At 37.9% G+C, this 17,677-nt stretch overlaps 1 protein-coding gene across 2 annotated transcripts in view; it reads left to right on the top strand.

Annotated features, from left to right (window-relative positions):
• The window catches only part of lrrc49 (leucine rich repeat containing 49), a 34,289-nt gene extending 20,245 nt beyond the window's left edge, over window positions 1–14,044 (top strand). For both annotated transcript variants that reach the window (XM_026174229.2, XM_026174238.2), the window contains exons 15-19: window positions 5,700–5,934; window positions 6,471–6,656; window positions 7,237–7,346; window positions 10,723–10,876; window positions 13,245–14,044. In XM_026174229.2, coding sequence (XP_026030014.2) covers window positions 5,700–5,934; window positions 6,471–6,656; window positions 7,237–7,346; window positions 10,723–10,876; window positions 13,245–13,460 — 901 coding nt within the window. In that variant the 3' untranslated portion in view covers window positions 13,461–14,044. The remainder of the gene's footprint in view (window positions 1–5,699; window positions 5,935–6,470; window positions 6,657–7,236; window positions 7,347–10,722; window positions 10,877–13,244) is intronic.
• Window positions 14,045–17,677: the final 3,633 nt, after the last annotated feature.

Below are 17,677 nucleotides of genomic sequence, written 5' to 3'. Positions count from 1 at the left end.
CAGTCAGTGAGATTTTGATTGAGAGATCTTGTCATCTGAAATAGTCATCTATCAATGTCCACACATGTTTTTAAAATAAAAATGTAAAAAATGGATGCACTCCTTCTACTGCACTTGTTGCAAGAATTATTTGAACCCTTTGTACATGTTGGCATCCATGTTTGTAAGGTTGGTATATGTACTAATATAAAAAGCATAATTCTGACCTTTTGTACTGTTTTTGTACTGTTTTTATACATTTGTGGAAAAAAAAACAATACAAAAAAACATTTGCACAGCAGTCTGTGCAGTCTTGTACAAAACTAAGAACATTCTTAGGAACTAGGAGGATAAGTTGCAAGAAGATACTACTAATCAAATGCATCTAATTAACTGATCATCAGCATGTGTGACCACCTTTATAAGTGTAGAGTTTGTGGCAGATTTCTGGTTTGTAGCATTCAAGTGCATGTTAACGGAATTCCACAGTTTTCCTAGTAGTGGCCTTCCTAGCAAGTATGAATGTTAAATGTTAAAGTTCATGACAGTACAATTATAAAAAGACTGAAAAATTGTGGCTTGTTTGAAAAGGTTACCAAGCAAAAATCTATTTTCTCTGAAAAGAACATAGCAGCCATAAGAATTCTGGAACAGTGTCTTTTTGACAAACATGAACAAAGTGGCGTTGTTTTGCCATACCGCACAACACCACATTTGGCAAAAAGTAAACACAATATCAGTACATTCACAGACCAGCTGTCATTCATAGTAGTGCAGATTTGTGTTCCTTTTACAGCTGCAAAACATGGGTACCATGTAGCCACTGAGTCAACTATGAACTCCTCTGTATGCCAGTGTATTTTATGTGAGGCCATGTCACAGCATCAAATGTACAACAGAATGGCTGAAAAGGAAACAATCAAGGTATTTGAATGGCCAAGTCAATGTCCAGGCTTGAAGGTTGTTCTGCAAGCTATTACATGATGGGGTGTTCCTAGTTTTTCACATGACTGAATACGATGTAATCGCTGTACTTAAGAAAATGCTTTTTAAACTTTCAGGGTTTTTCTTTTGAGTGTAAGTTCAATTTTTGGCCACTGGGGAAAAAATGACAGAAAGGCTGATTGTTACACATATCAGTTTCTTTAATACATCTGTGGAATCCCCCACACCATGACCGTCCCTTGACATTTGACTAACAAGCCACAGAGTGAGTGGTGGATCACATTCGCTATGTTGGAGTAATATGTCTAGGTAAAAACATAATGATTGAGGGGGACACTCCTCATCAGTGAGTGGTGCATTGTGAGAGGCTCAGGTTGTATTACATGATTAATTTAGTTCAGCCTGGAACAGTATAGCTTGAAAATGTTACTTCCAACTGCAAGAATTTTTATTTATATATATATATATATATATATATATATATATATATATATATATATATATATATATATATATATATATATATATATATATATATATATATTCCGGCCCGAAATGACACAGTGCCTGATTTGTTGTGATTACTGGAAAGCATAATTTGAAGCAAGTGAGCTTATTTTTAACACTAATTAAACTGTGTTTAACTCACAGAAGTCTTATGTAGACTACTGTATTTATTTACGACTGTACATTAACACAAAAATAAATCCATCACCAAGATCAATCCATCACCTGATGAGAAGCACATTGTCAGTCAGTTGTGTCACTTATTCCCCTAGCAGGCTGAACATGTTATATTGATAACTATAAGGTTTCACTATGACACTCTGATAATCTTATATAATCATTCTCACTGTCTTCACTTTTTAATATAATTAGTGGAACATGTAGTAGTTCTGTCTCATTTTTTTCATTTTATTTGTGTGGCTACACAGTTAATTAATCAGCATATGAATTCTGTAAGTATGAAATTTGTAGACAACACATGGACTTTATGATTTTAATTTCTTCCAATTTGCTTACTGTTTATCAGTTTTAACAGCTTTTAGACCAGTGGTTAATAGATTGAGACAACAAACTGCAGATTCACAAAAAAATAAAATACTAATACCAATATTTCTGTCCAAAGAGTAAACACGTTACAGATTTTGAAAGTATGAAATTACACACTAATACACACAAAAATGTGCAAACCTGTTTTTGTTTGCATTTCCTTTACTTGGTCAAGCTTGTCAATCTAGTTGAGACACAACACTTCCTGTAGCAAACTGCTCATTTTAAAAAGGCATGTTACTGATTTAGTTCAATTATTCATTGACAGTACTTGTTTGGTTTTTAAAAATCTATGGCAACCTTTTTTCAACCTAGGAGAGGAAACTGCACCTACTCGGGGCTATAGAAAAAGCTTTTGTTTGAGGGCCACTCTCCAAAAATGGTGACTTTTTAAACAAGCCGTATATATGAGACAGCCTCACAGAGGTGGGACCAAGTCATTGTTTTGCAAGTCTCAAGTCAAGTCTCAAGTAATGTCAGGCAAGTCAGAGTCGAGTCTCAAGTCACTGGTGTAAAAGTCCGAGTCAAGTCACAAGTCTGAAATTTTGAATTTCAAGTCCTTTCGAGTCTTTAAAAAAAAAAAAACGAAAAAATAATGTTGCAGTTATGCTAAATGTAAATATTAGACCATGTAATTTTTAAATCTGTGTTTTTCTCAACACATGACAAAATAGTGAACTTAGAAAATATACACAAATTGTGAAATTGCACCTCTTTAAAATGCAGCTCAATTAAACCTAGCTCCAAGAATAATTTTCACCGACAGTTCTGAGATAAGCTGCATGTTATTCTTGGATGCGGTTGTAGGACCAGCTTTAAAATCGCATGACAAAAATATCATACACATTAAAAAAAACTGTATCACCAACGTAGCCTGGACAACATTTGCTAGTTAGATGAAGTCAGCTATCTCATCGTAGCATATTTATATGCATATTTATAATCATACGGTTCTTGGAGTGAGTGCATACACTCATGAAGTTTAGTAACTTCAGGTCACTGCAACAAGCCCAGGTACAGTTTACCGACGGATGGGTACAGGACCTTGAAATGCACCGTGTAGAACGAAAGACCATCGTACGTATCATAAGTTTACCAGTCTCACAAATTGTCGTCATAAATACACATTCCTTAACCGTTTATTAATAGGACCTTTGAGCTCAACGGTAATTAATTAGTAGTGGAAATAATTTCTGGTACCCATCACAGAAATGTAGCAGTGACAATAATACTGTATGCTGTAATCGTACTGGGCAATTAGTGATACAAAAAACCTGTTTTATCCTGTGAATAAAAGTATATGTTTTTGTCAATGTACCATAATAACAGAAGCGAAACGCAATATCGTGTCAGGACAATTCACTATTTATGCACAATAAATAAAGGAGCATAGCGCGACAATTTCTGTTCAGCGCCAGACTTGCTTGTAACCTATATCACCAATTATGTTAAGAAAAATGACGTATTAACTACTAAAAAACACTGACCTTCGTGTAAATGCTTGGAGCCAGTGTTGGGAAGGTTACTTTTAAAATGTATTCCATTACAGAATACAGAATACATGCCCCAAAATGTATTCTGTAACGTATTCCGTTACGTTACTCAATGACAGTAACGTATTCTGAATACTTTGGATTACTTAATATATTATCATGCTTTTTACAACAACGTGAATGTACTATTGCTGTGTGATTTATTATTATTACTGAAGGTCCGCGACTCCGAACTGTAGTAAAGGGACCGCTGACTAATGCGGCGGGGTCCCTGTCGGCTTGTAGCCGAAAACTAGCTTTACTTTGTTGTCTGGGTCAACTTTTCTTGCGAGAGACAGAGAGAGGCGTTGAAAGGCTGCTCCAACAGAACTTATTGTTTTCGGAGGAAAACACGAACACGGTGTACAGTCGAGTCTTAATAGCTTACTTACAACTGGGCTCGTCAGGCACTCTTCTTTGCTGAAGTGGTTATTATTATATTTACATGCTTCCAGCTCCCGTTTTTCCTCGATGACAACTCGTACCTTTCCACTCCCCTTTTTCTCCCTCCTCGCGCTCACAGACCCATAACGTGTATGGCAGTCCATTCTCCCTGCAACACGGACTACACTGCCCATGATGCTACATTCTTTAGAGCTATGCTTGTAGCATTCTGCCTGTTAGCTTAGCACAACAACAACGACAACAACAACGAAAAGGCGCTCTCTCACCCAGGAAACACACAGTCGCAGAGAGAGAGAGCGTCGCCCTGTAACCATGGCAACCGTAACGCTGCCGCCTGGAACAACAGAACGTAGCTGTCAAACAAAACCCAAACAGTCCTGACCCGCGACAATATGAAACAGGAAAGTACCGCAGTGTAATCCATTTATTTCAACAAAGTAACTGTATTCTGAATACCACCTTTTTAAACGGTAACTGTAACGGAATACAGTTACTCATATTTTGTATTTTAAATACGTAACGGCGGTACATGTATTCCGTTACTCCCCAACACTGCTTGGAGCAGACTAACCTGTGAGCTGGAGTGTTCTGGGACGTTATATTTGATCTTTGAATGGCTGCAATCCAGGCCATCCGTCGCGTCCTTGTTACTTCGGAAACATGGCTTGAACAATTTCTCTTCAACGACGTAATCCGATAACAACCGATCTCTTTACCCGTCGGCTTCCCGTGGCTGTCATGCGACCGGCTATTGCAGTTAATAATACAACGGCTTCTTGACATTTTTGTGTTTCTTTTTATCGCTGTATAACTGATTTTAATTGAAAGCCTGCGTGCGCTAGTACCGCTTGCCACGAGTTCCCAGAATCCTTTGCGGTTCTACCCGTGAATGACGTCACATTTTCAATCTCTATATAATATGCATGTTAAATTTTATATTTGGGGTAAAATATCAAGTCTTTTCAAGTAAACCCGTTCAAGTCCAATTCAAGTCCCAAGTCATTGGTGTAAAAGTCCAAGTCAAGTCACAAGTCTTAGAACATTTTTTCAAGTCAAGTCTAAAGTCATAAAATTAATGACTCGAGTCTGACTCGAGTCCAAGTCATGTGACTCGAGTCCACACCTCTGCAGCCTCATTATGGAAAACTAAATATACTCTTTTTGTTCACATTATATTTTGTGCCCCTGACTATCTATTTAAAACCTATCTAAGGTCACAACTCAAACTCACACTTTCTAAAGTTTGGTGTCTGTGTAATCTTGGATTAGACTTCAGTAATCAAGGGATTAATCTTAAAAGTACTTTGGCTTTCTGTTGCATTTTGTCAAGAGGATATGAAACATGAATAGGGGTGATTTGTCTATTGGCGGCCTGAAGTCAGGATGATCACTGTTGAAGGGTGGAGCCAGTAGCCATCTGATGCCCTGCTATGCTGAAAAGTCCCTTGAGTGTCAGCAGACCCAGACGGAGATTATGTCTCCTTGAGACTCGCCAAGATTCTCTACTCTCACGACTCTCTTATCAGAGAAGGGCACTTCAACTGTTGTCTAGGAGTATAGAAAGTAATTGGGCAGCACAAACAGGACATTGACTAGACCAGTGAGTGTTCTCTTGTGTTCCACTTCTCTTAGCAACAATGCCTGAATTTTCAAGCAAATGTAGCATACACTTTTTTCATGAAGACATTCTTCAAGTTTCACAAAAACCCCCCCACAATTTGCGCATTTAGTATCAGAAAATTAACTTAAGGAGTGTTTTCGTGTGTGTTTGTATGTAATTTGCAGGCTTGTGGAGGCAGGGAGTGGCAGTGTTCAAAGCTTGTCCTTGTCTGACAGTCACCTGGCAGAGCTGGATGGAGACACCCTGCGTTTATTTGGACTTGGAGCCCTGGAGGCCCTGGAGAGGGGCTGGGGTGTTCAGACTGCTGGTGCTGTCACTGTAATAACCTTCCGCTACATCAACTTTGATGCCATAGTACCAACACTGCCACGAATAAGAGTCAAGTTCCCAAATCTGTCGGTGAGGCCATGTTATATTATTAGCTGTGCAGCTGTGATGACTTAATTAATTAATTAATCAGGAAGGAATACGGAAGGAAGGAAGGAAGGAGGGAATACGCTCAATGCATTTTTTATTTACCTTACTCACCAAAGTTCCATGACATGACACCAAAAGACGGTCTTGGCTAGTGGCTATTTGCCAGATCATAGTACATAGTTATTGTCCCTGAACCTTTAGTTAATTTCTCTTATTACGTAATGTATCTTGTAGAGCGCCACATTAACCCAATATACAATAGACAAATAAATTTAATAGTCAGTGGTAGGGCTCATAATTTATACTTATAGCTGCCTCACAGGTATATTGTTGAGGCAGTGTAAATTAAGGCAGTATAAAAAAATCACATCATTTAATATTTTAATATATTGTATATATCTTTTAAACCCTTTTTGCCAAAGGCCAATCTTTTAAGTCCTAGTTGAATTTAGTGAGTTATTGATATAAACAACTACTTATTGCTTTAACACGTACCAACTTTTGTTTCTTTTCGGTAGCATATGATATTCCTGGAAACCAACATCAGCCGTCTGCCGCAGCTGGCAGCCCTGGCTCAGGTGAGGCGCCTAGACCAGCTGACCATACACCCAGACGGCAACCCAGTGGTCAGTTTGACTCTTTGGCGCTCCTTTGTCATCTATCGTCTTCACCACTTCAACCTGCAGAGGATAAATGGCCAGGAGGTGAGGATTAGCTTGGTCTGTTAACACATTCCTGGTGCTTATAGATAGTGAGATATTTTGGCAAAAGCCCCCTGACAACATGGTCCATGGAATCCCTCGGACACATGCATCCCTCCACCATGATAAGGTGGCGATTCACAGAGGGGCAATTAATTAATTAAAACATGTCAAACCATTAATTTACTGTTGCCAGCCCTAAATGAATTCAATTCAATTCAATTTTATTTATATAGCACCAAATCACAACAAAAGTCGCCTCAAGGTGCTTCATAGATACAATTATAAATTATAGGTCTGTGTCTCCTGGAATGCTGTACCTGAGGATATTGCCTCTACATTAGATCCCATTTTAGACTTGATTTGATAAATGACCTTTATCAAAGGTCTTGTCTCTGTGTTAGCTGCCACTTTCATGTCTTATCCTATCTTGCATCTGTTAAATGGTATCAAACCTTTTTGCTAAGCCGAAGCCATGAATAAAGTTGTAAATCTTCATTTCGTATTGGGAAATACATGAAAAAGCTTGTCACTGAAATATATTGTGCTGTGTGTATGTATGTGCTTTGTGTATTCACCTTAGGTGACCATGAACGACGTTATCGCTGCAGAACGTGTATTTGGAACACTGGGCCATATAGCAGCCACCGAAACTCCACGTTGCCGGCTCCTTCTGCTGCTTGAGGAGTCCAGGTGAGAACTTGATTCCAGATGTTTAACCATAACATAGCATTAACTACAGATTAATGGCAGGTGTGTGCTGTGTCTTGGGCCATGTAGATTGTTTGTTTAAGTATGTCAAAAATGTGTGGATCCTTAAATGTGTGTCAGATGTAGGCTTCTGTACATGTGTGTACATGCCTGTGCATAGCGTTTTGTGGGTATATGAGTGTGAGTAACAGTGAGACAGAGCCTGGCACTGAGGAGCCAGGGGAATTAGACTATGTGTCTCAGGATAAGGGTGGGTACTTGGCATTTAGACACAAACATTCCTTTCTCTCCCCAGCCAAAAAACTCTTGAGGTCTGTCTCTCAGGGTCAATTAAAAAACATCCTAACAAGGAAAATAAATCTGCTTGTCACGCACAAGACTACTTTGGCCAGATTTCTTGTAAAGACATTTTTTGAACTCAGTGATATCTACCTGGATAATAAATAAATTAAGGATTATATACTTCCCAGATAATTGAATACCTCTTGCCTGTAACAGGTTTTACCCCATGTTGGCATCAGAACTGCCTTAATTTTTGATTGCACAGATCACAAAGGAAACATTCCTCATAGATTTTAGTTATATTGACAGGAAACATTTATTGAAAAAGATTGAAAAAAAAAAGATTGAAAAAGATTGAAAATCTCTACTGGATCTGGTTCTACTGGATTGAGATCTGGTGACTGTGTAAGTTATTTGAGTACAGTGAGCTCATTGTCATCTTCAAGAAACCAGTTTGACACGATTTGAGCTTTGTGACACTATCCTGCTGGAAACAGCCATCAGGAGATGGGCACACTAATGCACGTTGAATAAAATGTAAACAAATTTATTTTAAACAACCTAGAACTCAATTTCAACTGCCTTTGTATCCTTTGTATCTCACCTCTGCTTCATGGAGTCTGTTATGAATATATAACACACAACAGCCCAAGGCCAAAGATTAATTTCATATCAGTGCAGAAATCTTACTCACTGTTATCCGCATGCAGGATCTTGAATAATTTGTATCCATCTGACTCACTTATTTTAAAAAAATCTGAAAACTGCTGTAGATTGTTTCTCACATAAAATGTGGTTTTAGTTTCCCAGCATGAATAATAATAAAAAAGAAATTACTGGAAACAGGGATTATGAGTGAGCAAACAGTATTAAAAGATGGTAAATTAATGCTGAGCTCTTGTTATGCCTATTTTGTTTAGAAGAGTTACCTTAAACACTAGTGAGGAATTAAGTTCCTGCATGGTCAGTAAGTTTAGGCATTCTGCGCATTTCAGGATTTGTCCCCACTGGGATTCTGTCACTGCAGCGTCTCCTCGATGCAGAGTTATGGATGGCTGCATAACTCTGCATCAGTGCCTTTATCAGTAAGATGTTTTGATGGGTTTCTTTGCAAAATGATTTTAAAAGTTATGGACTGATTTGACCTGCAAGATATGGCAAAAAAATCATGTGCATCACATTTTGCAAAAAATAAATAGCTAATAGAAATACTAAAAATTATTGTACATAATTTTTTATGTAGTCAGATATGCCTCTGGATCCAGGGACTCAATTCATGCAGCATTTGTAGCCGTGGCAAAGGTATGCATTCAGACTGCGTTTATCTGTGCGCCACAGGCGTTCTAGTAAAAAAACCCAAAAAACCCACATCATCCTACACTATGGAATTTATGATCTCATTATAATAAACACTTTCAGTTTATCACACTTTGTTTTGCATCATAAGGAGCTGACACTGGAAACACATGTGATGCTGTTTATATTGCATATATTAGCTATCTGATTTTTCTGTGCACACGAGCTCCTCTAAAATTTGGCATTGAGTCAGTCTATAGTCATCGCTTACTTATCTAATCATTTAATTGCCTTAATTTCATACAAAATCTGTGCTTCTTGTCTTTCCTGTAATAGATGTGAATAGTCCTTTAATGGACCAGAACAGAGATTGCTATCACCAATCAATAATATATATTTTTTTCATTTATAAAATCATTTATAAAATGCTAATGTCCTCTCTCTGTCCCTTGCTTCTCCTTCTCATATAACATGTGTTATACCTGCATTAAGCATATTTCATACTTCCTCTCAGTATAAAGTTACATGTGCAAGATTCAGTAGTGTGTATTCTCTGCTTTCAACAACTGTTCATTTTCACTCATTTGTAGTGTGTGACAGTTGTATTTGTGTTTGTATGCGTTTATAATGGTTGTAATATCCTCGTGGCCATTTCTTGAAAAAGAGAGTTATAATGTCATTTATCTGGATAAGTAATAAAGATAATAGAATATCGTAATAAAGTATAGAGTATAGTAATATAAAGTATAAAATATAGTAATAAAGAACTGATGCACTGTGAACAAGCTGAGAGAGAGAATGGCCCATTTATTGATCTATCTACCTTTAATCAGTTAGGTTAAGTTAAGTTACCTCCCCCACCCACACCTGTCAGGGTTCTTTAACTTCAGTCTGAGTGGTGAAGACATCAAAGGGAAACTAATGCTGTAACTGGGCATGCTTGCTATATTGCTTAAGGTCTCTGATGGACAAAATACAACTAAATTCCTCAGCATTAAACAGATGCCATCTGCATTGTGTTTGTAAAATTCAGGCTGAAACTGTGGGATCATATATCAAACCCAAGGTGTTGTTTCAAGTTTTTTTTTAAAATTTTTTATCAGATCTAACTTCCACGTATCTGTATTATTGTGTTAGTCATTATAATGTGTGAATGACACACACTGATGTGTTTTGGCATACACATGCATTCACACACTCTACAAACTGTCTTATCTTAAAAGGAATGTTTGCCTCCAGCTTCCTCTGAAAAGACAGTTTCAGCATCCTGGCACTGACCTGTGGTACATGTTGGTGCAGTAGTGTATCACATGACATTTACTTTTGATAGACAGCAACATTTGATGTAGTTTATGTTAGAGCGCTGTACTGCTTTAATAAGTGTATTGTACTTCTCTGTGTTAAAGACATTAAAATATTCATGGAAATAGTTCAAAAAGACTATTAACATTTTACATATTGTTTGCCTGTTTTCTTGGATTTAATCCATTATGGTGTTTTTTTGTTCAAAGTATCTGAGTGTTACTGACCTTTCTGAACTGTCAGTGTTTGTTTAAATGCTGTCATTTCTGACGACTTCTTAAGTGAGCCCTTTCCCTTATTTCTCAAGAAACTGTTTTCACAGTATTAAGTTGAGATAGTGCCATTTGATGGATACAAAAACATGCCTTTATTATAGTGGTGCCACTCACTTGCAGCCACTGTTTCTCCCCAGGTGTCTTTGTTTTTTTTCAGTCTATATCTGACTTACTCTTCTTTCTTGTCTTTCTTCACCCTGAAGGAAGCGGCAGTTGCAGTTCCTGTTGGAGGGGCGTGGCCGGCGGGCAGGACTCAGTCCAGAGGAGCTGCGTGATAATGGGAAACTCCTGGGAGAAGGCCTGAGCAGAGCGTTGTTTAACTATCCAAGCAGAGACTGCAGTGCAGAGAGCCCTGAGGTTAGTTCTTATTTAGAGTGCTGACTGTACTTCATCTTCAAAAGAAGGTTAAGAGAAAATACAAACAATGACTTGAACAGGAGTCAGCTTCTGGTGTCATTCATACAAATAACACACAGGTCATTAATGCACCATCGAACAGGAATCAGTATTTGAGTTGTTGTTATATTTTGTCAGTTTGTGAGACTACAGGTGTCAACACTGCAAGAAAAGTCTAGTCCCAAAGGACTGACAGAATCAGTCCTTTCTAATTCATGCAGGACTACTGTACTGTGAAACTTGTATCTTGATCTGCAGTCATTTATATTCAGAGAACAAAGCAGGCCTCTGTTGCAACAGTTATGGCATTGATTAAGTTAGATAAAGCAGGAGTGAGCAGTATGGGTGAGATGGACTGAAAGTTGGTTTTCAACTATTATAGCAATAAAAGATATTGTGCATGCTGTTTTATCATCATCATTGCTAAAGGTTTCACTAACAAGTGCAACTAATACCACCAGTGTTGCTTTGCAGAAACTTTGCATTGGATGGCATAGCTTATAAAACACACATTATAAGCCGAAGAAAAAACAGCAATTTCTGAAATCTTAAAATTACTTTCCCCAACCAGATACAGTTAACATGGTTCCACTTGGGATTACTTAATATTACTCAAATTTCTATTTTCTCTTAAATTCAGCAACAATAAATACAGTGAACTTGGGATAACAGCACATTGGAGAAGCCTAAGCCTCTAGCTACTGTAGCCTCTTAGTAACTGGCACTTGCACTAATGCAGTTTCATCCTGCTTTATTTGGGTGCAATTTAACCTCCTTTTACTGAGGACAGAGTGGAGCATCTGACATGTTTGTGCAGATCAGGCACCAGTACCTGTTTTGGCATGACAGTACTCTTGCTTTTCTGCCCCATGTTCAGGTCACCTCTTTCACCTCTCTTTTAAAGTTAGATAAAGGCTTTTTACCCAATTTCATTATAACATCAACGCCAGCATTGACGTTATAATTTAGTTGTATGTTTAACAAAAGCGTACTGCGATATGTAAGACCTCTGTTTCCACTAATCTAAGACACTCCTATCATTTCTGTTTGAAAAACAAATGTATTTATAAGATAGAAAAATGAACAAACCAAATGTATTAGAATTTGTAACGCAAACATGCAAATTATGTTGTTCTGTTCACAGTCTATACGTATGTTTAAATAAGTATGGAAATCATTTGAATGTTGACTCAAGAAACAGCTTAGTGGAATAGAGGAATGGGAGTAAACTATCATCTTAACATCTCCAACAGTGAAGCATGGCATGCTCAATGAAGAAAGATCTTTATTACACACAGTGTAGGGTAGACCGTAAAATGAAGAGAGAGAGTGAGAGTGACTTGCAGGAAATACTCTGAAGTCGACTCAAACACAGAGTCAGAGAGAAGCATAGCCTTCGGCATATTAGTTGTCTGCTCAACCACAGTGCTGTGAAAAAGAATTTGCCCTCTTAGTGATTTTTTCCTTTTTTGAAAATTTGTCACAATTACATGTTTCAGATCATTATGCACATTTTAATGTTAGACAAAGATGATTCCAGAAAATATAAAGTGCACTTTTACGAGATGATTTCATTTATTGAGGGGAAAAAAGTTATCCAAACCTACCTACCTCCATGTGAAAAAAAAACTGTGGAGGAATTTTTGCCAACTCGTCTTTGCAGAATTGTTTCAATTCAACCACATTGAAGGGTTTTCAAGCATGAGTGGCCTGTTTAAGTTCATGTCAAAGTGTGTCAGCAGGATTTAAGTGTGGACTGTGATTCAGGCACTCCAAAACCTTAAATTTGTTTTTGAATTCGTTTTTTGAGCCAAACAGTTTTTTGAGCAATAGCTTTTTTCGCACAAGGCCAGGTAAATTTTGATAACTTTAAAGGAAAAAACAAAACAACTTTTTTGTCATTTATAAGCTGCTTTGTTTTTCTAGACTTCCCATCTTTTATTAACGTGTCTTACAGGATAATATGTCGTTAGCTGTCCTTGAAACAAAGCTTAGTAGATGTTGGGTGTTGCAGCAGTAGAAAGTGTCAAGAAAGCTTTTTGCACCAGAGATCATTAGAATTGATCCGATCCGAATAGTGCAAATTTTCCTTGTGAACTAAGAATCTAAGGTTTCACTTTTGCACTATGATTGTATTATGGGTGTGTTTAATAAAGACATGTAGGATTATTACTGTCTGTGTGTTATTATCTGAAGTTTGTGTACTTATTATATTTTTCAGCCCATTGTGAGCAGTTCATAGAGAAAATAGACAATCTCAATGGTTTCACATGTTCCCATGCCATAGAAAAACAGAATCAACAACAATGAGCTCTCTTTCCTTTCACAGGAGGGCAGTGTGGAGTCGTCAGAGCGTGCTACTATGGTAGAGCAGTACCTACAGGAGTTGGTCCAAAGTGCATCAGACACCAACCTGAAGGGCGAGGCTTTACACAAGCTCTGGCCTTCCATGTTTGCAGAGATGGTGAGAGACTGTGTCTTGGAGATGAGGGACCAAGCGACCTTCCGCCAAGCCAGCCTGGCAAAGCTCTCTGAGACCAAGTGAAAAGGACCAAAGGTTCACTGTTAGGCAACATACATGCACACGTGGACAGAGCTTTCTTGGGCATCTTCGTCCTTTAATTTCAAAATGGATAACACATAATCACTTTATCAGTTTTAATGCATTTGGAAACACAAGGGTGTATTTCCTTAGTCTGTTGGAAGCTTCTGCTTGAAATGTACGTAGACTATTTTATAGGTGTCTGAAGAAATTGTCTGAATGTAGATTTTTCACTAAAAACCCACAGTTTGAGTCTTCAGAGCTTGAAGGTAAATAATACTTGAAGAATGTTAAAGAGACTTAGTGACTCAATGTGCATTGTTGCCCCTAGGGAGCATTGTCTGCACTTTAAAATCCATCTGAATGACCCTTCTACACCATTAATATCATCAGCTGAAAATGACCAGTGTCTCTTTTCTTGAGACTAGAATGATTTTTCTGTCTTAAAGCCTGTCTCATCCATTGCTCTCTCATTTCTTCCTGCGGGGCATAAATGCAAGGGCACAAACAAGGACAAGGTCTTTTCTTTGTTTACCACTGATTTTCTGTATTGTGCTTAGTATTAAACAATTCTGCATTAACACTGAGATTGTCTGCATAGTATGCCTAATTATTTTTCTGATAAATGTTTCTACTGCAGTGAAGGGGCTAGGTCATCCAGTTAGATCATTTCTTAAAATATGCCATTCTCACTTTGAAAGTCAGTCACAAGCCATTGGTATTTCAGAAGGCGGAGGCTCTACATTCATGCTAGGAGGTCCAAAAACTAGGAAGGTAGTGTGAACTAAGACTGGAATGTCCCCGAAGGTGTAGAGGCTTCACCTGTTTCCCACCACCTGCTCTTTAACCCTACAAAAAATGCTTAACCCTTATTTAATCTGACAGTCAGCAGGGAATGGCACCAAGCCAGAGGAGTAACACCACGAGTGTCAAACAGCCCCACACAAGCTGATGGGTCGTGTTGTCATATGTCATCCACCTCACTGGAGATCAGTGCCTTTCTTGGGGCATTTGACTTGAAGAAGGCAAGAACATCCGTGCCCGGTGGCTATTTCCTGGTAAAAAAAAGTAATGTGAGTGACATTCATATTTACTTTTCTCCCACAACAATCTTCTGCCCATGCTACAGAGTATAGTTCAGCATCTGTTCTGATAGAGCAGTTAAATCTAAGAACCAGAACATCGCAGTTGTTGTATAAAAAGAAACACGGTATAATGTGTTGTTTTTGGGGCAACTGTCCCATGATGATTTCATATGAAGGCTCATTGTTCTGCTTTGACAGGAAAGCTCTCAGTGCAAATGTCTGCTATCAGAAAGCGACAACTTGTTTACTTTGAACACGTCTGATGCACAACATTGCTGCCTATCAGCAATGCACTGTTGTTATATTTTGTCAGTTTGTGAGACTACAGGTGTCAACACTGCAAGAAAAGTCTAGTCCCAAAGGACTGACAGAACTTTGTGACTAGTGACAGCAAACAGATGCAGAGCCACAAAATGAGAGCAATGTCTCATCGCTGGAGAGAAGTCCAGACAGTTTAGTATTTCCTGAGCTCCATCCAGTCTAGAAAGCTACACACATGAATATGTGCTCCATATGTCTTGGTGAGAAATAACTGTCAATCAATCTGTGGCACAAATTAAATACATATTTGTTTATCATAGGACGTTACACTGACATTTGTATTAAATGTGCAATGTGTATTAAATGCAATTTTATTATGTCTGAATATTAAAATATATATAGTTCTTTTTTCAATTAGAGTTGCTGAGTTTGCAGCAAGGATTAGTCTGGTTACATGATAGTAATCTATAGCTGTAATACTTAAAGTGGGTGATTAAAGCATAAGGTTTTCAATTTATCTCAGTTAGCACTGGCTACAGTAGATCATCAAAATAGCTTTTATCTACGCCTGAAAACTGAGCACTTGGATCCTTGCTCACAGTAAATCAATGCACTTTTTTTTCTGTCACAACAGCAGCACTGTACGTCTCAGCTGCCAATGCACAGTGGCCATCAGCCAAGAAGAGCTTGGATAATGAGAGGCAAACTAGTGTGAGGATTTCTGCAAGGCTGTGAAGACAATCTCATTTTCAGAATGCAAATAATGGACTAACTTTCTTTCCATCTTTGTGTACCTCTGATTTCTCAGACAACTTTAAACCTCCACGCTACAGGCTTGATTGATTCAGCTGTGGTTTAAAGCTTACAGTTGTCTGTTTATGAGTGTAATGGTGTAATTATAATGTAGACACACGTAGAAGGTCACAGTAAACCCAAAAGGGGGAGTAAAATGAGAGTGAGTTCATTATTGTACTTATTATAAAATAGTTGACTAAACCCATGCAATATTATCTGTATAATCTCTGTTTGGGTGAATGACAAGCTAAAATCCTAAGAGCTGGTTTAGAAGCTGCAGTGTTGATATGCTCAACTCTGATAGATTTTTCTGCAGTCTGGAGAGCCGGCTGCCAATTCGTTCCACCTCACAGAACCAACTATTAGTTTCTGCTGGAATGAACCAAGTGTATTGTTTATTGTGAGCCATGTGCTGCAAAAAATAATGATCTGAAACAGTGGTTTGACTTGTTAGTTAATCAATTGCATTTCAGAATTATGAGTTAGATGTAGATTGCAAAATAAATTTCCCCCGAAGATCAACTTACATTAACCCTTAAAAAAAATGTAAATAAATAAAGGGAGATGGTGCTTTACTATAGCTTGTCATTCTACTGCTCCCTTTAGACACATTCATGAAATTTTTTTGAGTGTTGTCCAGAGACAGTGTACATGTTCACCTTGTGTGAGACAGTAGTGTCCACTGTCTTTAAATCTTGTCTAGACAGACTGTCAGCCAATCATCTGAAACAGTATTGTTTGTCTAAGAAAGGTTTAAAAACTTCAAGGTTAAATGCCTGAGCAGTCTCAGCATCTATGCACTAGTGAGAAAAGTCAGTGGGGGCAAGCTCCCTTTACTTTACTCCCCATACTGCAAAGAGACATGCTGCAGTGCAGTGGTACCTAGTGCCACTGGTGATGGATCTCTATGCACAGACTTAGGCTGCACAGACATATTGGTATACTGATTTCACAATATTTGTAGATTATGTTGGCTATACTCTATAATAAAGGCTGCATGTTTATGAAGGATGGCTATAATAAGCTGCTGTGGTATAAACCACTCTGCTATGCATAGCTCTGTTTTTCAAACTAAATAAACAGACTGAAAAGAACAATACACTGAGCTTTTTTACTCTGCAAAAATAAAACAGCAAATGTCTGTGATTCAAGCCTGAAGCCAAATGTTACTCCACATGTGATCTACCTCATATAAAAATGCCTCCAGTTTTCATTTAGCTAAAAAGTCTTTTATCCAGTTTTTGTATATTTGCTTTGGCTGCATCTGAGTACCAATCCCACTTAATGAAGTCTGCTCCTTTGAGACATCCTGGAAAAAATCAAGACAATTCTTGTGAATTATAGTTTAAATTCACTGTTTTGTGGTTTTCTGCATTTTCCCAGTATTGAAACAGTATAGGTGAAGCTGTACATATAGCACTATGAGTTGGTTTATTGGATGACCAAACAATAAATCCATGCAAACAAAACTGTGCAAATTGCATTTCTTTCAGAACAGTTTCTTCAATGACTCTATGTCATTTTGTAGAAGTTAGATAAAAAATGATCATGTTACAGAGGCATGAACTAGATTATCTAATAAGTCCTGGCTGTATTTTATTTGTGGCAAGAAGGGGAAACATTATTTTGATAAAACTGCCCTTTAACTTTGCTGTTTTGTTATTTTATATATTGAGTTTGTTTTTAATTGCTGCTGATTAAAACTATTGCAAGTTTTACAAAGACTCGAGCAATATTTTGAAAGTTGTATTTCAAAATAACCCTCACAAATATGAGTTACTGGCGTCCTTGCGGCGTTGTATGTATGCAGTGTTAGAGAACAAAAGCTAAATGCAGCTAATACACTAGCATTTCAGTTTTTCAGCACTTAGATCCTTTTTGTGACCTCTGTCAGAGACATGGGAGTAGCTTTGACTTGATTAAGGACCTGCAGCTCACGGCGAGAGGAGTGTCGAAAAGACTTTGGAGAGGAACATAAACCCCCCACTTCCCTCTCACTTTACACATAAATACATCCAAGCTCACCACCACCTTTCGCGGAATTGGAAAGGAGGCGCACACCTCAATATTTACACGAGA

This window comes from Astatotilapia calliptera, chromosome 1 (assembly GCF_964374335.1).
Source record: "Astatotilapia calliptera chromosome 1, fAstCal68.1, whole genome shotgun sequence".
Classification (NCBI taxonomy): Eukaryota; Metazoa; Chordata; class Actinopteri; order Cichliformes; family Cichlidae; genus Astatotilapia; species Astatotilapia calliptera.
The sequence above is the reverse complement of the archived record's forward strand: the minus strand, read 5'-3'. Positions and strand labels throughout refer to the sequence as shown.